The sequence below is a fragment of the Tachypleus tridentatus genome, chromosome 12 (genome assembly GCF_004210375.1).
Source record: "Tachypleus tridentatus isolate NWPU-2018 chromosome 12, ASM421037v1, whole genome shotgun sequence".
NCBI lineage: Eukaryota > Metazoa > Arthropoda > Merostomata > Xiphosura > Limulidae > Tachypleus > Tachypleus tridentatus.
Window position 1 is genome coordinate 32,282,516 of NC_134836.1, and position 25,144 is coordinate 32,307,659.

A 25,144-nucleotide genomic window follows, 5' to 3' on the forward strand; every position below is an offset into this window, starting at 1 on the left:
TCCATATGCAACAGTTGCCATCATCATTACTTGCTGTGGAATTTCTTTACCTTCTTTTGACTCTTCACTTTCTGATTTGATGAATTGTGTTTGTTAGCTCCTACAACATTTTCATTCTTTCATGGACAAGAATGTTTGTCAACTTTGTAAGGTTTTTATTTTAATGTTGGTATTTCTTTATAAGTTTTAATAAACAGGGATGTATATAATCCCTGACACACTTGTGTCCCATTGCTTACATTGCTTGTTGTTTTTATTAATATATTACAAACAGTGATATCCAACAAGTGATCAAATAGCCTCACAAGAAATACTTCTTTCCTAAATCCACATTCAGCAGGAGAATACAGAAAGTGTTAAGACTATCTGCCCCTGCTGAGTGCCTGCTATTGAGATGAGGTTTTTTCCACAAGACTGATTCTACAGTGTGTGTGTGTGTATATATACACACACATTCCCTTTCAGACCATCATTCACAAAAAAAAAAAAAAATGATAGCATCATATCTGGAAAGTACCTTCTGCCCATATTTGTGGTAACAAAATTGTGCAGTCTTTCAGTGTGGGATTTTATATAGATGTTATGTTTCTTGTTCAGTTCAAGAACTTTTCCTTCCTTCTCACCCCTATGATGTCACCCCACCGCTTTCCATGTCCAAATTTGCTCAAGAGCCTGATGTGGAGAATTTCCCCTTTGATCAGTATAATCTATAAGAGAGAATGGATGCATTTCTCAGTGGGAAGTAGGGCTGGAGTATTATCTGGAAGTGTAATACTGACCACCATAACTTGCTTTAGTCAACCTACATACACCTGCTCAGTTCACCATCTGTGAAATAATGACTAGTAGAGCATTCTTACTTTATTCTCACTTATGTGGCACTTTAACATCACACAAGAGGTTAGCTTTACCATGTTTTTTAAGTGGTGAGTACTCCCTGCTTGAGATGTATGTAATCTCCCACTGATTGATGCTTTACTAGGCTACCATTCCTTAATATTTTACACATTCCACAGGCTTTTCCCTCTAATTTCTTTGTAATTTCTACACCTGCCACTTTGTTATCGTAATGTGAGGTTCTAACTCTTTGTTGTGTAGAGAGGTAAGTGAACATTTATGAAATTAACATTTATCTTGCCTGAGAATGTATTTTAAATAATTACTCACATCTATGAGCAACCTTTCACACCTTTTCCATGCTCCTGGAATGTTTATTTTGCTTTATGAAGGATTGGTTTTTGTTCATATGCAAATAGTTCTTAAGATTACTGTGCATATAAGATAGATAACCCTGCTATTTGTGGAGGGTCATATTCTGCTGATGATCACATCATAGGCTGGCTCAGTACACGTTAATATATGAACTTCATTCAAAATGTGAGGCATATACAGATCTTTGTTGTGTATATAGATGAGTACCTATAGTGTGTATTCAGCTAAGGAAAATATTAATTTTCATTGCATTACTAATTATTATAACCAGTTTTGTAAAATTTAGTGGTTTTATAATTTTCAGCAGTATTTGTTTTGTTATTATGAACATATGTTTTAAACATGATTTTTAACACTAAGAATTACCCAAGATTTTTATCTTTGTGAGGGAAGTGTGATAAGAAAATGTTTTAACAGTGAAAACATTAGAATATCCATTGTTAAAGTATATCTTATAAATATGAACACATTATTTATTATTCAATGAACAGAACTTTTATTCCTGTTTTTATCAATATGTTGGGTGAGGTTTTTGAATAATTATCTACTTTAACAACATTCAGACAGTGAAAACTGTTTTTATTTTAGATAAATGTTTTGTAATAAGAAACCTTTAAAAATTTGAACAATATAATGATGTTTCTAAATTTATTAACACTTGTTTTGTGAAGTTTTATTTTTCATTATACCTGCTTTCTGAAAGTTAACAGACAGGCTAAAATATAATGAACTTATCTGTAAACCTTGTTATTTTGTGTCAACCATAAAACAAGCTTCATGTATACATATATGGTGTGAAGTTTTTTGTCTGTAAATCTCCAGATCAGTGTGTGCCCTGTAAGCAGGAATTAAATTTACTGATCAAGAAAAAACAAGATGAAAGTGCAAGAGAACATTTAATCACAGAAGCTAGTGAGAATATTGGAAAAGAGGATGTTTCACCTCCTCATAAGTGGCATCCTCAAGGAACGTTAGTTGCTCATTTACATGAACACAGAGGTGCAGTAAATAGGTAAGCTTCTTATAAACCATGTTTATTTATCAGTTTTAACTTAAATAATAGCTCATTGGGACAAATGATGACTTTAAATGCTAAAAACATGTTTTGATAACTGTGATGGGCATAACACAGTTAGCCTGTTACATAGCTTTGCACCTAACAACAAAAAAATTTAAAGAATTATTTTCAGCGCCCTCTATAGCTACCAGAAGCTATTCAAATAGACTTCAGTGTTCTTGGTTTCTGAGAACAAAAAAGTACCTTTATGGTTAAACTCTCAATGATACGGAATTGGTCAATTTGATCAACCATATGACATTTTTGTACTTGTTCAGTATCTTTGTAGATTTGATAATATAGTAGGTGTATCTTCACAAAATTTGGCAGTCTTTCAGTAAACATTATAAATCTTTCACATATGAAAAATCATATTGTTTAATGAAATATTTTTAATGAATTAAAGAAAAATGTCCATAGATATATTGAGTACTTGTTTGAATAAATAGTCCATGGACAAAATGATTTTCATGTTAAGATTAAAAATACTTTTCTTTATCTCGCAGGTCTCAAGTTTCAATTATGTAATGTTTAAAATCTCCTAAATAAGTTTTAAATGCCTGTTTCCTGTAAAACTGTATATTTTATCTGTTATTTTCAATTTGACCAACCTCTTAACTGCAAAAAAAAAAAATCAAGATAAATCTAAATCTAACTTGCCATCCTTTTCTTTTTAGAATGACGTCAATTTGTAACATGAAAGTACATTATTTTATCCTAAGTAGCTTTGAAATTATTTCAGTATACATCTATTTATAATTAAATTTTATTCTAGTGCCATATGAATCCTTTATAACTACTGTTTGTGACATAATATGCCACTTGGCAAATGTAGGGCTCACATTACACTATTGAATTACACTACCCACAAGCTACTTGCATGCATGTCTCATGACCTGTTTTTATTACATTATTATTATGATTTATTTCACTTCATCTGACATTAACTAACCTAAAGAGATTGTATTTTTACATTTTAGTTACTTTTATAAGGATAACTAAAGAATAAATATGAAAAACAAGAAATAAAGTGTTTACCTGTATTTGTTTGTTGTTTCTTTTACTTTTTACTCTCAGTAACACTTAAGCCTATTTTTTTCATACTAATAATAGTAATGCATAAAATATTTTTTATATAATTATATAATGTACCAAAGAATATAGAATAATAACATGCAAAAAGCAGACAATTTCTTCTAACTGTCACATTTATTCTGGCTTTCTAACTTTGTGACAAGATCCATTACAAGTGCATCAAGCTAATCATTATCTTACCCATGGGAAAGAAGCTTACAATAAAGGAGCATTTGAAAATTTTCCATTTAGAAAACAGCATAATGTAATACATCATGTTGTTTTTCTCTTGGTTATAAATAATATAGTATTAAACATAAAAATAGAGCTACTAACATATTCTGAAAAAGAGGATGAGATGGATAGATGTGGGAAGAGGGGTCAGATTTTCTATTTAATGGCTTTGTAACCAATTAAAATTGAAAGCTATAAAAATTATGATTTGTCTGAGCAATGATGATTATTTATTGAGTGATTTATGTTAAATTTTGTATTTATTCAGGGTGTGGTGAATGAAATAGAGAAGATGGGATGTCTATGGAAAATTTGTCACCTTTCCCACACTAGATAGTATTTGAGATTTTTTAAATATTACCTTGTGAAATGAATAACTTAAAACCTATATACTATTAAGATATGAATTATTATCTATAATTTTATGTTATGCTAATTGATATAACATAAACAAAAAGTAGTTTTATAACATTCTGAATGTAAGACACTAAAATCTCATGACATGCACAGTAAATGTTGCCTGAAGAGATAGGGTTAATACCCAGTCATGACCACTGAATTAGTCTTGAACATGTGGTGGTATTTGAAACTTCCTTTTGTGTACTACTTCAGGACTCTCAGGATCAGTTTTACTATTTTGGGTAATATCAGTTTGGGGTAATATTATTCTTGGAATACAACAGAAGAGCCACAAAGCAGGATGTTTCAGAGAATTTGTTTGAGGAATTTCAAATAACTCAAATTCAACCACCAATGAATAACACTAGACATAGATAGTTCTAATAGAAACAAAAACAACATCTATTTAACTCCATACAAGTGTCACATGAAAAGTGTTTGTATAAAGAAAGACAAAAAGCACTTTTATTCAGTATAGGTTTATTATTTCATGATATGCCCACAAGATAACAGAAAAGCACAAGACAGTTTTCTGACCCAGAACTAGCTATGTTTAGCAATATATTACAGTCCAAACTCTACTAAGGTTTGCCAGACTGCCAAACCCAATAAAAAAAACCCAGAGTGTTCTGCATCTCCATTTTCTCATTTCTTTATTAAGCCAGACAACATTTAGACTGGCTCAACAAATCATTGGAGTTCAATATTGAATACACCCTGTTTATCTCAACCTTGCATCAAATTACAGTATGTGCACTGTACTTACAATAAATATGCAAGAAAAACATTAACGTGTTATAGTGAGGTCTGATTTTTGATGATGCTTCTATATTACAAGCAATTGCATGAGTGTCAAACCTACCTTACTCAAGTGAAGTTCAGTTGAACATAGATCTCAGATAACTTAGGTAGAATAGTGCATAGTAGAGAATAAACATGTTTTATCAAGAGAAATAGTCAGTATTCATGAAGATTCTTTAATTTCTCACCATATTATCTTACAGCCTTATTGAGAAGTAGAAACCATACTGAACACAAGCTCAGTCTTTATAGAGCAAAACAAGTGATGTAATTTAAAATGACAGTGTATTCTTATGTATCGTCTGACATGAAAACATGATATCGGCAATGGAAAGGTAACAAGAATAATAGTCATGATAAAGAAACTTTTCACTTAAAATCCAAAAGAAAAGATGACTTGTGTGAACATTCAAGCCTAAGTAAGAAATATGTGCATTATTATGAAGGATGTTGAAACACTCGTACATACCCATACATAAATCCATCATTTAAAATGGCAATTCTCTATCCCTGTAAACTAAAGACTTTTCAGATCTGTTAAGAAGGGACTCTTAGTGCTTTCTGTCCAAGAAATGATGGCATTTTATTTTCATTTAAATAATAAAACTGTGATCATTAACAAAATGTGCTACAAATGTACTTCTATTGACTTATCCATCATCATATCACAAAAATGTTCCATGTAATGCTCATTATCTGTTCATTCAGGTTCTCCAGTATATTTTTTATAAGAGATACTGTAAACTAAATCTTTAACATATATTTCTTTAGAAGTCCTAGATTACATATGATGCATTTTTTCCCTCTGACATTGGTCACAAGGTCTCACATCCTGAACTTACTAAATGTGATTTAAATGAATGTCCAGGTAAGCAGTTGTTTCTTCATCATATGACATTCATATCCCGTGGATGTAAATGTACTACTAACATACACCATAACATGATCCAAAATGTCCTGCCTGTGCTTGTGATAGTAGAGAAATGATTTTGCTGGTAGTGCAATCCATAATCATGGTTAATATATCATACCTTCACTTGAAGTAAACTGTCTTTGTAGTATCAAACAAGGAACATTTATATGACTTCAATTAGTTTATGCTGTCCTTAGCCCATCTGAAATGAGATTCCATAGCAATTAAATCAACTAACGCTCAATTCAGTGATGCTGTAGTTGAAAAGTCGGCCATAAAATATCTATAATGTGTCAAAAAAACAACAAAAAAACTTGAGACTTGTTACTTGTTTGTAAGTTCTCATGCAAGTTTGTCACAACTTGTATTTTGGCAGGTTCTATGCATGCTTTGTTTGAAAAGCTTTTCTCTGGCATTAGTTTTAGACCAAACACCAAAATATTGTTGGCTTAGAGTAGACATCAATCCCTGGTCATATAACGTGAATTCTCTCACCCACTGTAAAGTATTGGGCATATTATAGAGCTGAATGTTATAACAACAACTCTGTATAGACCATCCCAAGTACTAAAAGCAGTCTTTACTTTTATAATTTAGCATTTTTTGCCAGTAAAGTAAACCAATGTGGTATGCCTAATGCAATTTTGCATTCATCAACCTGAAGTAGGTACAGAACCTTTATGAATACTGTTTCTTTTGTATGATTACTACAGGTGAAGACTAGGCATTCTTTGAAGCTCAAAATATTCTATTCTTCAACATGCAATCTCTTTCAGAACTGACTGATATCTCTGGAGCTCCAGGTCAGTCCCAAGCCTGCATTAAAGTAGACAAATTAAAGCCCAAGAACACCTTATTTGTGCTATGTGCAAAATATTTCAAACATCCCCCACAAACCAAACCAAAATGCATATATTTAAAAAAACATAGGATCAAAAGCTATTACCAAACATGTGCAATCATTCAGCTGTAGGGGTGTTGTAATGTGATGGTCAAGTTCCAAGCTTGCAATAAAGTAGTTTGAGGTTCTGGAGTACTTGTGTTCTTCTGAGGCCTACTGAATAGATAACAAGCAAATTTGAAGTTAAAGATGGTTGATACATATTAACTGCAGAATATGATGCACCCTGCTTTTAAGGATGATATATTAATATTAACTGAATATAATAATAATTATTTACTTGTACATCATGGAAAGTAAGAGTGAATTAGGTACATAAAAAATAGTATATATATATATATATATTTATTGTACAATATTATGGAATAATGTCAAAATATTACCCTAAAATAATTTCTTTCTTGCTTTGTTAGAAGCAAAATTTATAATTACATCTTTATAATCTATTTACTTAAGCAATGTCATTTCTATTGTGAGCAAGAAGAGGGCCATTTAAGTGTTTATTTAACACTGAAGTATACAGTCCCTTTTTTTACTTTAGCCATTTTAATAAAAACACTCTCTGTAATGCAATTTATGAGAGGTATGCCACATCAACATCAGGAAAAACAGATTCAAGTTTGCTTTTCTATGATTGCTTTGATGCATTATTGGGTGGAAGTATTGAGTAAGAATAGAAAAATAGCAGATAAATTATGAAGATTTGTTGAAAAAAAAAAGAGAGTTAAACTGGTGGTCTGGACTGTCAGTAGAGGCCCCTCACAACTTTGGGCTTTGGTGCAACTGCACCACTGTTAATGCAGCCATACTCAGTCTCACTATTAGTAGATTTGTAGCTAAAGTTACAGTTGGTAGCATATAGCTACCACACAACTTTGGGCTTTGGTGCAACTGCACCACTGTTAATGCAGCCATACTCAGTCTCACTATTAGTAGATTTGTAGCTAAAGTTGCAGTTGGTAGCATATAGCTTTGATATCTCTGTCATAAGCAAACAGAATTTTTCACTTTATACTTATTTCTTCCCAAAAGGTTTTCAAAAATTCTAAGACGAAGTTACAATTGTAAGAATTTGATTTATATTATTCTAATTTTTGTTTTATATAGCTTTCAATTTGTGCTACTTGTAGAATATTCAAAACTAGTTTCTTACTTTGGCAAGATTTGTGTTTACTTGACAAATAAAATTAATTATGATTATTCATTTCCCTTAATTTAATGCAAACAAAATTTACAGACTGAAATACACTAGAATACAAGGTTTTGATAAGATTGGTAAAATCTTATTTTTATGTGATAAAATAAGAAATAAAATAAGTGTTAAAATACTCACGTTTAAATAACATGAAACAGGTGTCTAGGTACAAACATGTTTGGGTAGCTGTGTAATTAATTATAAATATAACATATAAGGCTCTATCATTATCTTAGCCATTTCAACATGGATAAATAACACTTTGAATACTTTCCTGTGCGCAAGTCATTGAGTTGCATTCAAAATTCAGTTAAACAACTTTACTATCAATACATGTAAATGAATTTAACATTGTAAAGTATGTGATAAAAGTTTTAAGACCTTTATTTCAAAAGAAACCTTTAAAGAACTATTTCAAACTTCATACGTATTATCATGCAAATCACGAGCTATGAAAATTCTGCACCTTGGAACTCACTATTTTCAGTAATAAAATGTCAGTTTTGTAGATGTATATCTAGACAATAGGGCATTTTCATGATCCATTGGCATATTCATTTCAAAGTTCTCTGGATAAATGCAGTTGAAATAAATAATAAATTTTATCAAAGCCTACGTGTAAAGGTTACATATGCATGCATATAGTTATTAGAAAGAGGTCATTTTACACTATAATCCAACAAGGGGTATTTTGAAATTACCACACAGTTTTTGTCACAGGATGCATGTAACTTCCTTTAGTATTATTGGCTGCTTGATCAACTATAGCACTTGTGTTTGTTTCTTACTTAAATATGTTTGAGATACAGTTGTAAATTATATTTAGGCCTTCTTTAATATTTTACTTAATTATGTTTAAAAATGCATAGTTAAAATACTTAAAACATTTTTTAAACATGCATCATACATTGCATCAGTTCTCAAAGCTTATGATGTTATGCAAAGATACTGTAATATGACCAAGGGCACTGTTCACTAGTGTTGAGATGAATAATAAAAGGCAGAGGACAAGAAAGGAAAATAAAACTTTACAAATTAACTATACATGAACAGAAGAGTACCTAAAATTATGAATATAACCTAAAGATCTTTAAAAATTAAAAGGTATTTACTTTTTCCTGATTTTAATCATTTGATATCATTGTATGCTGATGATGATAGCTAGAATTAGTGATACAATAGAGAAAATGAAAAATGAATTATAAATTTTGCATTTAAAATTTTTTTTATTCATTTAGGGGGGTTTATAGATTATTCAAATGAAATACTAAAACTATAAGATGAAAAAAGTTTTTATACTTAAAATGAAAATATCTTTGCACTCAAACTATTCATAACTACTATAGATAAATAACATTTTTATATAAAAAGAGATATAATCAAAATGTCATTCTTTGTGTTCAAAATACTTATAAACTTTAACAAATATTAAGTTTTGTGAGGAATGTTCAGAGTTACTTTTTTTTTCATAAATTTTCTTCCCTAGTCACCTCCCAGTGGCACATTGTTATATCTTTCTGGACTTGCAATGCTAGAATCCAAGTTTCAATACCCATGGCATATAGAGCACTGATAGCCTATTGCATAGCTTTGTGCTTAGCTACAAACAACCTTCCCCAGTCGAGTGGATTTGAAACATTTCTGCTTGTTGCCAAAGGTTTAAACATGTTTATGAATTTGTCAAACAACACTAAATTGTCTGGAATAATAAAACAAAATGTGATTTTTTTATAACAAATTTTAAGTCTCTTGGAATAAAATGCCTATAAAGTGTACATACTATTTTCTGCAATAGGTAGTTGATAAGTGAATAAATCTTCATTTTTGCCAAACATTCAACAACTTGCAAGCTTTGTGTTCAGCCTTAGACGTTATGAAAACTTACTGTGTTTAGAATCATAGTGGAAATATAAAGTTTTCAGAAGAATTGGAATCCACATATTGTTGGGAGATAAGAGCAATAAACCCAAATCTCTGTAAGAAAACTTACATATCCATTCAAAGTATTTACTAAAAGTTTGCTGTATTTTAATAGGTATTGTGCTATAATATTAAGCCTTACAAAGAGCGCATTCATGAAGCTTTGCTCAGTAAAATATTTTTGTATCTATTTAGTATCATACATTTTCAGTAATTTTTATTTTACTTTATTAGCTTCAGAACTATCCAGTGTCTCATGTATGATTGCTTAGTGTTCAGATGTTAAGCTGTAGACATTACATCTAATATTGTGCATTTTCAGCCTACTGTTTTTAATATATATTGTACAAAAATTCTTATTTTCCAATGTAATGATTTAAACGTCAAAAACTAATATGTAAAAATTTTAAAAAATTGAAATTTAAAAAACCTGCAGCTTCATGTGTTTTTAATTACACATTTTAAGCCTCATGGTTTCCCATGTTTGTGGAAGCTATAATGTGTGGTTGTGAAATATGATTGAATGTTCTTAATTTAACTTGGGTAAATAGCATATGAAGACTAAACTTTGTTATGTTGCAGCACATTGCTGTTATATTCTGACATTAACATTCTGAGGTTAACACTCCTTTACAGGAGTCATTCAGTCTATAATGACAACCGAAGATCCTTTGATTGTTGGTAATATTAACTCCTTTGAGCACCACATGATTGATTCCATTCTAACTTCAGATCCAACTTCAGCTGTGTCATCCTAAGAGCATGAATATTAAATATTAAAGCACAACAACAAATTACAACAATTACCCAAATTAAATCTTTAAGTTTAATAAGAAATGGAGGTTTTAAATGCTAACAAGCCAAAGGATTAAAAGTTTCTTATCAGTCATCAACATTAAAATGACCATGACTGTTTTGGCAAGAAAGATGGCTAAAATGAACTGAAATTACTGCACTTTCATTCATGCAAAAACCTGAGAATTCTCTTCATGGTGTTTCACTGGACTTTTATCATATTGATAACACACACATCACAGAAACCTTCTATAAATTAAAAAATAAATACCTCCTATTTTCAACACAAATACACATAATGAAGATATAACATGGTCACTAATGAATTTTAAGCAAGTTTATTGACAAAATTGATTATTAAGTGAAATTTTAATTCAGTGTAGAAAATTAAAAATAGCTAAGTTTGAGAGTATTTTGAAATTAGAGTGGTGAGAATTGATTCCTATACTGTAGTAACTCATTAACCATCCTTTACCTTTCACCACTAGATACAAAGACAACTTCACATCAAAGATTTGGTATGAAGTAATTGTCCCTCACTAGATTACAAATAGGTATTCTGAATGGTCCAACTTTTCCTGTCTCTTTTTTTTCTTGAAGCAGAACCTACCTCACTTCTTAGTTACTATGACTAATGAGGTTTTTGATTTCATTACTGAGACTTTTGTGGCCTATTAAACAAAGCAAATAGCCTTAACATGGAGACCAAGACATTTTTAATTTACCAGAGTCATAGGCAATTTAGTCATAAACTGTTTTACATATCAGTTCCACCGAATAAATTTTTTCTAAAGCAAAGCATTTATTCTGTGAGTGCCAGAAATGTTTTTTCACAGCATGTAGTTGTGATCTAGCAGATAGTGGGAGCAAATAAAGAGAATATCACATAAAAATGTATATTTGTACTAAAGAGGAAGTAAATATTAAATTATAGAATCACATGTTATCATAGTACATAATTAGTTGTTTCAAAAAAATATTTCTTTTGATGTCTTTCTTTTTTGTTAAGTAGTTAACTTACAGTGTTTCCTGAAACATAATTTATAACAATGTTCTATACAAGAAGAGGTTAATAATATGTTACAAAACATTTGTATATATGATCAGTAATTGTAATTGTTTAAAATAACCCTGTTTAATTTTTTCTCTCTCTTTTCCTTTTTAAGACTTCAAATAATACCTAACACATCATTATTTGCTACCTGTTCAAATGATGGAACTGTTAAGATCTGGGATGGTGGTAGAATGATCCAAGGAAGGAATGTGGCAAATCGATCAAGACAGACTTACAGTAGAATGGGTGAGTATATACTGTGTTATAATATGATTCCCTATGCTGCTGTATATGTGAATGAAGCAAGATCACACAAGTGAGTATATTTATTGTACATGTTATGTTTAGATAAGTTTAGATAAGAATTTCACTGTCCATAAAATGTAGATCCTGGAAGTGTTTTTTTTAGCAGTGAAAATCTTGAACCAAAACTGCAACCAACTGCTGGAGCTAGAGAAGAGGAACAAAACATCTAAATTAGATGAAAAAGGAATCAAATTAAACTAAACATAGAATTACAGAGATAACCCACTTTAATGTTGCACTTAGGTCCTATCTCACAGTTCTTTTGTTTATCTATGTCAGTTAAATTTCAGATAAGTACATACAGTGGATGGAAGCTCCAACTCTATCTAGTACAAGTATCTGTGCATGACTTATAATGGACTTATCACAGGATGTAGAACATAGAAATAGGCTAAATTTAATACAAGCCTTTATGGGATATTTATTATAGTATGAAACCTTTATTTAAGCAAAATGATTAGTTAACATTTGTGATTAAAACTTTAAGGTAACCAATCAGAGAAATTAATTTTATATGTATGTGTCTGTAAGACATCACATGTTGTTGTAGTTGTATTTTATACAACAGAACAGCCAGTTGTATCCTCTACATCTTGTTAGCATTATGAAGGGTTTCAAGATTCTTATATGTAAGTTCTTAGAACTGGAACTAGAATTTATATGTTATCTCTAATGCTAAACTTTATATTTTGTTGTTATTCATAAAAATTACTTTAAATGAATTTGAGAAACATATAAAGCACTCAACAGTATATTTGTTAGTTATATCATTTATTTGCTATGAAGAGAACTAACCATTTTTAAATTTCTGGTATTTCTCTGTACGAAATAATAAGCTTAACAAAGATTGAAACTTTAGAAACAAATATAAATTTAGGTAGATTCTACTTATCAAGTTTCTCTATGGTGTGTTCATGTTGTTATTACTTTATTTGTATTTCCATAACATACTTACCTTGACTGCTAGGATTTCTTTACCTCTGACCATCAAACTGTTAGTATGGAAAAAAAAAAAGAAAGATTTTTCATTTCACACATCAAGTCTCACATATCCCTCCTCTGGTATCTAGTGTTGCTTATATGGTGGTGGAGAGTAAGGCTGTGCATGATCTTATCCATTATGAGATGGAGAAGTATGTTCAGTTTGGTTGTGTTTCTCCAGGGAATCTCTGAGGCTGCAGCTGTGGAAATCCTGTTCATTCTGCAGATAATTTATATTTGCTTATTTTTACTCTGCCATCTTCTTACAAAGCAAGTTTAGATCAGCTGCCTCTGGTTCCTTTTCTGCCATTGGTACATTTTGTGCATGATGTTTGGGGTGTTTTTCCCAGTTGCTTTTGAGCCAGTTGGGGTTTATGAAGAGATATTTATTGCTCAGTTACAAGAAGGGACAATTATACCTTGTAAGTAACATTTATCAGAACAACATGGTTTCACAAACCACTGCCAGATGGAAGTGTTTGGACTCTCAGAGAATATACCCACTCCTGGAAATGTGGGGTTCCAGAGTGAAGTCTTTAGTCAACCTGAATAGCTTACAGTTTTCCAGGATTCGTGTGACCCTATCTATGGTACTGAAACACTTGCCATCCTTTCACTTTATTTAGGAAGGATCTCAGCAATCATCACATCACTTTGATGTGTTGGGGCCATTTTTAGCATCCTCCATGGTTTGATTTTCATCTGCTGTGCTTTCCTTATTTGTTGACTGAATATTGTCCTGATTTGTTCAGTAGAAAGGAGTTATTGGAGAGCATTTGTCTACCAACTTCTATCATGTGTAAGGTGCTTGAGGTCTTTTCTCCAACCTTCGATTTTTGCAGGCATTTCAGAGTCTTATGATCAAAGGTGGTAGTCAACCTTCTGTATTCATCCCTGATGTTGTTATCTTCTTGACTTTCCTTGGCTACTACAGGGGTCATGGTTCCACCCCTGTCTGGGAGTTCCAAACCCAACATCAACTACTCAGTTAATGGGCCCCTAAAATAGATTCTGCCTATATCCATAAGGTTCCTCTGCTGAGTTGGAACACCACCAGTGGCAGCAGTAACTACCATATTCATTTGTGGTGTGTGGTGTCTCAGGATTGGGAATTTCTAAATATGTGGAAAACCTTTACATGCATAGGTACAACAGGTTCTTACATCAGTTCACATTGCCACCACCATTACTCACCCCCAAACCTGTTGTGTTTCAGATCCTTGTACATCATAACTTTGTTCCACAGCTTTCAGAAACTTGTGGATCAAAGGGTCATTGGAGGGAATCATTCCAATTCGTCCTAGGTTTTATTTCCAACTTTGTTATGCTCAAGACAATGAATGTTTGGCATCTGGTCATCGATCTTTCTCATCTAAATCAATTCCTAGACCCTCCATAGTTCACAATGGAGTCATTCCTCACTCTGCATTGGTATTTTTCACCAGGACTGTGCAGGACTAATTTTGATGTTGCGAACACCTGTTGCACATTCTGATTGCAGGTTTTTCCCACTACATTCTGTGTTTTATGCACAAGGATCTGATGCTGCAGTTCTGGACTCTGTTCTTTGGACTGTTATCAGCTTTTTATGTGTTCTGCATATCATACAAACCTTTTATCATCACTTCTACCTCCTAAGCCTCAATGTGTAACATTCCATGGATATGTATGGGTATTAACACTTTTATTGAAGACGAGAGGTTAACCTGAAGATGACCTGGAAAGGTTGAAATGTTGTTCTCTTCTTATCAATAAAAGTGTTAATACCCATATCAGCCATTCTGAGATACATTTTTATTTCAAATGGATTTCTTATCATCAAGGATTCCATGGATATCTGGCTGCTGCTAGCACCATCTCTCAGCTGACTTCCATCTAGCTCCACATTTTGGTACAGACAGTCAGACTCTTATTCACGTCTCCTTCTCCTGTGGTTCTGTATCTTTTGGAGATATGGTTGTTACTAAAATCTTTCTTTCTTTTGGGATGAGTGCACATGCATTCTTTTGGTGATATATGTGCAACCAGTGGGTCAGTGAAATCAGTGGAATAGCAATCCACTGGATTCCACAGTTTTCTTATTTAGGATCAACATCTTTAAATTTGAGTGGTAGTTAGATTGGAACAGTACTACAACTTGTTCTTCTCTTCAGCTAACTTATCCAGTGCTCCATCAGTTTATGGATGCCTTACTTAAGGATGGGGTGAATATCTAAAATGTCAAGAATTCCAAGATCTATGGATGGATAATGAGGCTCCCCTTCACATCAGTGTTTTAGAACTTCAGTAGTGTCGTACAATACCCATCAAGGAGAAATTCATTCCACATCTCTTTATTTTTGAACCTTAGATCTTTTGCATTGGGTACACTCACATCACATTATCCTATTAGATGGCTATATCAGGGAGTGATTAATTTGGCAGCAAATCAATTGTCTCAACCATACTGAATTCTCCTGAACATATGCTTCAATGTTTGCCACTCCTTGGAACACTCAAATACCAGCATTTTGTTACCCTCAAGCATTGTCAATAGATGCATTTAGTCAGTACTGAACTTGATGGCACCTGCATGCCTATCCACATAATTATCCATTACCCAGAGTCATAGCAATGATTTGTTTCACCCATTGTTACACTTTGTTGGTAGCACTGGGTTGACTGGTTCTACCCTCATTTCCACTTTTTTGGTATCTCAGGTGTAAATACCTCTTCCACTTCTTATTTAGCCATTTCTATCATGACAGTCATTATCAGACATTTGGCACTCATCCATCCCAAAACTCAAGGTAGAAGCAGACGAGGTGGTCTTACTGTACTGTGCTACACTGCCACTTATGGACAATCATGGGTAAAGTGTAAGAGGTCTTCCCTACCAGTCAGTTTGTTTTTGCTTTTAGAAATTTAGGAAACTTGGTTCATCAATTGCACTGTTTCCAGAGCATTGCTCCTTAAAACTCCTCAACATGAATTAACTCTGTCCCCTATATTTTATTAGTGGAGCTAAGGAGTCCTTACTACTTCCACTTTCCAGTCACTGGGGTGATGGACAGAGATTTTTCCTCCAGAGTTTTGTATGGATTTTCTCCACTCTTGTAGAAGAAGGCAATATTGGGGGCACTCCTACTATGTACCATGAATATTCCAGACTAGATGTGTTCTGTTTCCTCAGGTTGAGTAAAGACATAAACGATCTCATCATTCTGAATTTGTTTACTTTCTCATTATGCTTCTGGTAGTTTGGAATGCATCACTTTATAGAAACAGGTTGAGATTCACTCACAAATATATACTGCAGTCCAAATGCCCCAATCATCACTATTGGATTTAGGAGCCATATAACCATCTTATTTGTTGCTAGCAAAAACAGAATAATTAATAAAAGGTTTTTATTTAAGTCTTAACTGGAGTTAATTTTAAGTGAAATTACATTAATGTTTTCTTAAGATTATACATTAAGTCTAACTACAAAGTTGTCTTTGTTTTGCTGAAATGGATAATTGACATTTAGAGTTAGAAAAAACAAGTACATGCTGCAATATTAATGCATAAGAATTAAACATTTTGACTTCAAAAATGCCATTCACCTCTTTATCTCAGAGAACTATTACCATGTAATATCCTGCATATATCACAAACCTTAACGGAAGCTTTCATCCCTATATGTATCAGTGGATATTAGACTATAGCCCTACACATCTTGGAGGGCAACACATCTTCCATGAGCTGTAATCCACTGAGCACCAACACACGAACACAGACTCATTCCTTTCTTTGCACTGCTTTTCTTTAGATTTTTTTTCCCAAGATTTACTGGAAATTTTTCCCTTAAGGTTTTAACCTTCCAATTCTATTTCCAGTTAAGTTTTTCTTTGCTTAGTTTTGTTGATCATTTTAATAATATTAAATTAATTTCTTATGTATCAGTTAGAATATTTATTTGAATTTATATTTAACATTTCAGGATACTTACCCCACAGTCTGTTCCCATCGTTTTTCTTATGTATGGGTTTCTTTCTGTGCTCTTCTAGGTCTTTGGTCTTTGCACAGTTGCCATACTTAGCTTATTTTCTTTCTAAATGATAACAAATAAAAATTAATCACATGGTTAATGCATTCATAATCCCATATTATGACATTAACATTCTGAGGTTAACACTCCTTTACAGGAGTCATTCAGTCTATAATGACAACTGAAGATCCTTTGATTGTTGGTAATATTAACTCCTTTGAGCACCACATGATTGATTCCATTCTAACTTCAGATCCAACTTCAGCTGTGTCAACCTAAATTTGTGCATGTTTCACCATTGTTGTTTCCATGCCTGCTTTTGCTTATATTTCCCTCTTCTTCATTGGGATCAAGTAGATATACTTTTGTCTTTCACTGCTTGAATTCCACAGGTATGTCTTTTGTTGTCTTTTTCATGAGTAATTTTTTGCTGAATATCGGGTATCTGTTGCTTAAGTATCCTTCACTTCATTCTTTACCTTCATTTTAGGAATGCCCTTTTTTTCCTTTCTTTTCACAATCTTCATCTCTTACTCACATTCTTTGTTAATTCTCATGTTTTATCTTCATTTGGAAGCATTATATCTCTACCTTACCAGATTTAATAGAGAAACTTGCACACACATTTTTCAGCCATACCCTCAGTTTTCTTTCTTTTTCCAGCTGCTTTCTTTTGTTTATTGTGTATTTTATCAGATTGCCCTACTTTTTAAGTTTCCTACCTCCTTCAATCTCCTTTCCAGGACATCTGTCTTGCACTTTTCTTTGTGTTGTGACTATGTGTCTGTGTGTGTTGTGGTTTTTTTTGGAACGGATGGAACTCTTCAGCAATCATCTATGCTCACTTTGATTTTTTGCTTTTGTGACTAGGGACCCTCATCATATTTCCTTATTGGGTTGCCCTTTTCATTTATTGTCCTCTTGTTACTACATATAATCTCTTTCTTTGAAGTTGTCCATCATCTTGAAAGTAATTTGTTTCTGGAGCCATCACTCATATCTCATGCTGTAGAGTTCTGCTTTCCCATTTTGTCACTTCTGCTTCAACCTGACTTCCATGAGTTATTTTTCTGTACTTTTACTCCCCATCTCATCTGTTTTAAAACTATGGGACACTATCCAGACCCAGTTTAGGGTTTTACTCCAGTTTTTTCTCATTCTCACAAAGGTTGGAATTTGTTGGGGTCATATATAAATATGTTGAACTTGATCTAACTTTGGCCTTTTCTCAGTTCCTAATGAGCAGATTTCTCACTCTTCAGCGAATACTTTTGTAATTGGTGGATGACATTTTAATTTGTCTGCCTGTCTTTCACTTCTATCAGTTCATTTGCTATGGTGGAATGTATGGTTCTCAATCCTTCCATTTAAGTTGCCTATAGTCTCATCCTTTTCAATGGGACTGGCGGATTCTATTTTGCCCTTCCAATGCACCTTATTCTGTTGGAGCCTCCCTTCTCCTTCAGGAATCATCTTGTTTGGATTGATTGGTTTGGCTCCTTATTTCAATCTCAACCCCCACCTTATATTTCATTCTCATAAAGGATTCTCTCTCACTTCTTATATGGAGCAGACTCAACCTACTTTGTTTTTCAACATGAAATCTTTGACACCACTGCTCTTATGTCTGCATTACTTCATGTATGATTTTTTGGGTGAGGGGAGACTTTTCTACTGAGTTCCAGTTTACTCTTGAATATATCCATACATGTCCCCTTCAGTGATTTCTTATCTATCAATTCAGTTATCTCCATAGATAAATGTACACTGTCTCCTTTTTTACTTTACAGGGCCATGATTGCTTATCCTATCCCACACAACCATGGAGGTCCTTCTTCCCTACACTTTACACAGACTTTCATGTGTGTGTAGCTCTACAAAACTTGGAAGCTAGTCTGTGAGTTCCTTTTGATTACATATGTGGGTTTCCAAAGCCATGGTGAGTAGCACACATTAGCTTTATGTTTATCATCAAATGGTATAATCGTACCTTTCTACCACCTCTGTTCCAGTGGGGTGCAATTGTGGATAACTGTTCTTTATTCAGCATCTGGTTTCCATAGTTAAGCTTTTCTGCCTCTGCACCCTTAAGTTGGTAGCTACGCATTGGTCATTTTCTCATTATCGTATTCTTATTTTTCAAGTTTTTTTATTGCTTGCTTGTCATCTCACTGTTTTGTATTGTATCTTTCAGACCTTTCTGCACTGTAGCAAAAGAGAAGATGAGAAACATCAGATGCCTGTTCTCATACCTGATGTGCACTTGCTGTCTTTACTTGTGTTAACCCTATTGTACTATCTCCCAGTATAGAACCTAATTCTAGATGACTGTAACTGATGAAAGTGGTCCAAGCATCTCTCTGATGTTCTACCCTATGAGGCCATTCTCTCATATTTCTTTCCAGTGGAACGTGGAAGAACCCTTGCTTCCAAAGTTTTAAGTCACCAAAGATGTTGATACAGAGATTTACTCCTTGGATGGTGCAATCTCCATGTAAGGAGGTTGAGTAGAAACATTACATTTTTAATCTAGTCATTCCCAGTGGTTAGGTTTAGCCAGGTAGGTCTCTCATTTGTCATGGGTTACAAGTTATGGATGCTATTCCATGCTCTTGATATTTGTGATGAGTTATATCATTAAGTATTTCTCCAATATGGAGTAGCTTGACTAATAGCCCTGGTTACATTACAAACTCATGCTTGTGAAATAATGGAGAGTTGAGCAAAAAATTCTTATGACATTACCTTTTGTTCTAAGACATATATTGGGTGAAGAGTAAACCCTATTTTAGATGAATGTTGTCTCCCACTGAGTGCTGGTCCATTCAGTTACCCTCTGCTTCATGTTTCATAGAATTTCTCTTTCTAATGCTCTTTTCAGAAAGGATTTTTCTTTGTAATTTCTCTACACCTGTCCTTCCAGAAACATTACTGTGTTGTCTTTCTGTTGATGGAGGGCTGTTGTCTAATGATAGTTAGGTCACAGGCTAATGTAATGCATATTGAAATCTAAGAGTGGGAGTTTTGTTCAAGACATGTGGCATATACAAGACATTTCATGGCATTCTACAGAAGTTAATTGTTTCTTATGGTGCAAAGAAGTGACTTTCTACCTTAAATACATTTTCAGATGAGGAAAAATTAATTTTATATATCCAGGATGATATCATATTTAACATTTTCACAAATAATACCTACTGCTCATATTAACTGAATCATTGCTATTCCTGTCAAAGTAAATACCCTTAAAAACTTATCAAAAGATTAATCAATTATTTTCCCTAGCCTGATAAAGAAATGAAGATTCCCAATTCAAACCACAAAAATTTGTTATTTTAACAAACTTATTTTGTGTATTATCACATTAGCAATGTTTTACATTATTGACATACACTTAAATCATAGTTACAGAAATATTCACTTATTGAAATTACGTTTAATTTACTACAAAGATCTAAACTAATGTAATGACATCATTGGTGAATTATTAAACATTATTTAACAAATGAGGACATGTTAAGTGTATGTACATTTGTTTCATTAGTTAACTATTATGCTCCAAATGGACTTCATAAAGACATTGAAATTAATTACTTGAACTGTTAGTAAAGTTTCACTGACTTTTCTTGAAAATAGAAGTTCTGATAAATATGGTTGACTGTTCTTTTGTAAAATATTATATAACATTTCCAGAACAGTTACTATACTGTATTATTTTCTGTTTAGATGGTCAAGTGATAAGTTTGGCAAGCTGCCAAAATCTCCAGTCTTTAGCAGCAGCAACAGACAGTGGAAGTATTCATGTTTTCAGGTAGAAACTGGCCATGTCTTCATTTTTCCCACTAACATAATAATTTCGTTTTTTTCATATTACTACTTCTTTTACTGAAAATATTTCATTTATGCTTTAACTGGTCTTGGGTGTCAAAAAAACTTGTACATTCCTTCCATAATGTTTTGTGGTAGCAGTAAAAAATACATACATACGTATATATGTATATATAGAGAGAGGCTATACCTTCAACTTAATAGTTTATAGCGTGGTAAAAGTATTATAAACACTGATCAAGCTGATGATACAACATAAATATGTAAATATGAAGATGAAAGTCATAAGCATTGGAGAACAAGAGTTAAATAATAAATAACATCAGAAATAAGATTGGGTTGTTAAAGTTACATGTAATATATCATCAATGTAAATGAATGGAAGATAATAACATATGATATAACAATGTTTAGGGACAACAGTAGACCTGTTGATCTATCTCAGCTGTCCCATCCTCTTAGCTAAAACTATTAAGCAAATTAATTTAAAATGTCTTTCCAAAGGTAAGTTGAATACAATAATTCAGTTGTGGCCTCACTAATGACATATACAATGAAATTACAACCTCTTTAGTCTTTTATTCAATATTGCTGTAGATACAACCTAAAATCATATTTTCCCTACTACTAGCAACAGCACACTGTTTGGATGACTTAAGAAACTGATTGACTATTACACCACAATCTCTTTTTTGAATGGTACTTTTAAGGCCATTCACTATTTATTTGTTCTTCCTTGGTGTGATTTCCTGTACTTGGTGAGGGAACCTCCCAGAGAAGATTCTGTTCTTTCAGTTCACCTCTTGTGGGATCTAAACAACCACCCATGTGATTGCTATGCACTGCAACTTGTGAAGGGGAAGAGAGTATCCTGGTGAGTGAAGGGTCCAACCCTAACACACCACTTTGGCCTTGAATTCCTGTAAATGGGGTGACATTGGGATCATTCAGCTGGTTCACTTGGGCTAAGGTCAACCAAGTACCAGTGTTGGATATTTTCAGTGAATGTTGTGGATGTTATGTTTGATGCTGATGTTTGGGTATAGTGTTACAGTGTCCTTGTTTGGCATTGTAATGCATCCCCTTATAGGGCTCAATGGTGGGTGAGGTCAGTGAGCACCAAAATATTCTTTCTTTATTATGGATCCCCCAAATAAAAATAAAAATAAAATGGTGAAAAAACAGATCGTAGGTAACGACCATTATTGAAGATTTTGAGCAGTAGTTTTCAACCTCTTTAACACTTTAACCTCATTTTCTGATACTACATTCTAGTTCAGACAAATCTTTAGGGCAAATATCTCTCTTTTTTATTCAGAAGGGACTAGAGAGGCTTGCTGGCTCTTCTAAGTCAGTCAAAAACCTTTATTGGTGGAAACATACACTCCTAAACACATTGAACTTCTCTTGCATTCAAAGGCTATTGGGAATATACCTATTGAGGTTACTCCCCATGCTACTCTTAGTTTGTCACGAGGAATTATTGTTGAAAGGAATTTGAAGAACATCCCCAAGTGAGAGATCCTCACTGGTTTCTCCGCCCAATGAGTTTCTGCAGTGAGGCGTATCTTCACTCGCAAAGATGGAATTATGATGCCGACCAGTGTCCTAACTTTGACGTTTACATCACTGTGTCCACCTGACACCATCAGGTTATTTCATTGCAAGGTGGGACCATATATTCTAAACCTTCTCAGATCTTTCCAGTGTTAGTGGTTCAGTCACTCAAAGACATCATGTCATGGTTCCTTGATGTGTGTTCATTGCAGTGGAAAGGACCATGATGCCCACGAGTGCAAAATGGACCCTCATTGTGTTAATTTTAATGGCTCTCACCCCACTTTTATTTTTGCCCAAGATGGTTGGAGGAAAAAGAGATACAGCATTTGAAAATGGTTCACAACATTTCTTACCTCAAAGCTCAAAAGTTGCTGTCCATCACTCCATCTCGGATGTATGTTGCTGCCCTCCATTCCACTGCTACAATGTGAGTGTAGACAGGTGTCTTTCTGCCTTCAACATGGTCATTTTCAAACCACTAAAAATCTCTTTTCCTCCATGGTTAGGAGAGTTAAGGAGTTAACGTCAACACCTATCTCTATCCCCATCATTCCTTCCAGTGGCTTCCCAGATCTACTTCCTCTGGATTTGGCTTCTGACATTTCCTCAGATTCATCTCCTTTTTAGCCCCAAGATGCAGAATGATTATTTGTTCACACCTTGGAATCTTCATCTACCAACAGACACCTCCTCACTCAATCCAGGGCAGGGTCCATGGAGGTCTAGAGATCTTCTAATAAAGAGAAATGACATTGTCAAAAACAGAATGGCTCTCTGCCCAATTCTCCTTCATGTAAGGAAAAATAGCCACTTTGATACAGTGGAACTGTCAAAGTATGCATTCTAATTTGGATGACATCAAAGCACTGATTGATTCTGTGTGTCTTTCCTTACAGGAAACATTTCTGCAGTTTTTGTCAGGAAATGACTGATTGTGCGATGGATGAGTGCATGAAGGGGTGGCACTGCTGGTCGATCGGCCTGAGCCTGCCCTATTTTTGCCACTCAATACACCCTTGGAGGCAATAGGCATCCATGTTTCCTTGGGTCATACCATCCCTGTTTGTTCTCTCAACCTGTCTCCTGGAGAGACCTATGATCAGTCAGACCTTGATGCTCTCATTGAATAGTTGCCATCTCCCTTTTTAATCCTGGAGAACTTTAATGGATGTAATCGCCTCTGGGGTAGTGCTGATATTGATGGGATGGTTCATTCTGTAAAGCATGTGCTTTTGGATCATAACACTTCTCTCTCCAGTACTAGTTCTTATACTTATTTTCTTGCTGCATCTAGTCGTTCTTTTACTGCTATTGATCTTTCTTTTTTGCTCTTCTTCACTTTTCTCTCATTTCTCTTGGGGGGTTGGCAGTGATTTTTTTTTTTTCATTTTAAAAGAAACTGGCTGCAGTTGATGCCACCTGACCTGTGTGTCATGGTGGAAGCTAGACCAGGCCATCTTGCTTGCTTTCACTGCTCTCTCAGAACTTGATCCTGCCATCATCTGTAAGCAACTAATAGACAATTGTATGGCAGTGTAACTGACTGTTTTGTTCAAGTACCTGCTAAATCTATTCCTAAAACTTTGACATGTTTTCCATGGTATCCTTATCCATGGTGGAATCCTGCTTGCCACATGGCACAGAAGTCCCAAACTCAAGCCTGGGATACCTTTCATTGGTATCTCACACTTTCAAACAGCATCGCTTTACAGCGAACCCATGCACATGCTCAGCATGTAAGGCCTTCAAAGCCAGAAGGAATCTTGGATTAAGTTTACAACTATCAACTCTTCTACCACCAGTTCTAAAGTCATATGAGACAATATTTGGAAGGTCATTGGGCAGTATACTTCTGCTCCCCCTTTCGGTCTTGCTCTCTTATGGCCAGGAAGTTGCTTATGCACACAGTATCACTGATACTCTTGATTAAAGCTTTTCTCATGCATCTAGCACTCATGCCTTATCCCCCACCTTCTTAGTTATCAAGACTCGGGCAAAGCAATCTCCTCTTTCCTTTCAGGCTGATCATTTCTATGAGTATAATTGCCCCTTTACACAGATGGATCTCAAGTTTGTTCTTCATCAGTCTGGTAGTACATCGCTCAGACCTTATGATGTTCACTATGAAATGCTGCATCATCTATCTTCTGCCTCTCTTGCTATTCTTCTGATTGTTTTTAACCAGATCTGGCAGGAGAAAGCTTTTCCTGATGCTTGGTGCTGGGCTGTTGTTATTTATTTTTCCAAGCCTGGGAAGGATCCCAATATACCTTCAAACTACCTTCCAAGTGCTGTGATGAGCTGTCTATGTAAGATCTTAGAGATGATGGTTAATGCTCATCTTGTTTGGTTCCTCAAATCAAACAACCTCCTCTCACCCAACCAGTGTAGGGTCCAACAACAGCACTCCACTGTGGACAACCTAATTAAACATGAAACTTTGATCAGGAAAGCCTTTGTCAAACAACAACATCTTGTTTTTGTATTATTTTAGCTTGAAAAAGCTTATGATACAATGTGGAGGTATGGCATTATGTGAGACCTCCACTCATATGGGTTACATGACCATTTGTCCATTTTTATTTAAAATTTTCTAATGGACTGGCAGTTTCATGTGGGTTTGACACTTTCTCATTCTTTCCTACAGTAACTGAAGTTCCTCGAATCTGGATCTTGAGTGTCACACCTTTCAGTATAAAGATTAATGCCATCATTGGATAACTCCCTCTTACCACTGTAAACAGTCTCCATGTCGACAACTTCCACATCTTATGTCAGTTGTCGAGTATGAGGTTTATTAAGCAGCAGCTGCAGAGTGCCCTCAGTTGTTTACTGAAGGAGACCATAGCAAATGGTTTTACCTTTTCTCTCTCTCTAAAACCGTTTATACTTTTGCCACCAA

At 34.0% G+C, this 25,144-nt stretch overlaps 1 protein-coding gene across 6 annotated transcripts in view; it reads left to right on the forward strand.

Annotated features, from left to right (window-relative positions):
- Vps15 (vacuolar protein sorting 15) overlaps nucleotides 1-25,144 on the forward strand; it is a 199,496-nt gene that overhangs the window by 156,691 nt on the left and 17,661 nt on the right. For all 6 annotated transcript variants that reach the window (XM_076473726.1, XM_076473729.1, XM_076473730.1 and 3 more), the window contains 3 exons: nucleotides 2,035-2,224; nucleotides 11,668-11,801; nucleotides 20,581-20,665. In XM_076473726.1, coding sequence (XP_076329841.1) covers nucleotides 2,035-2,224; nucleotides 11,668-11,801; nucleotides 20,581-20,665 — 409 coding nt within the window. The remainder of the gene's footprint in view (nucleotides 1-2,034; nucleotides 2,225-11,667; nucleotides 11,802-20,580; nucleotides 20,666-25,144) is intronic.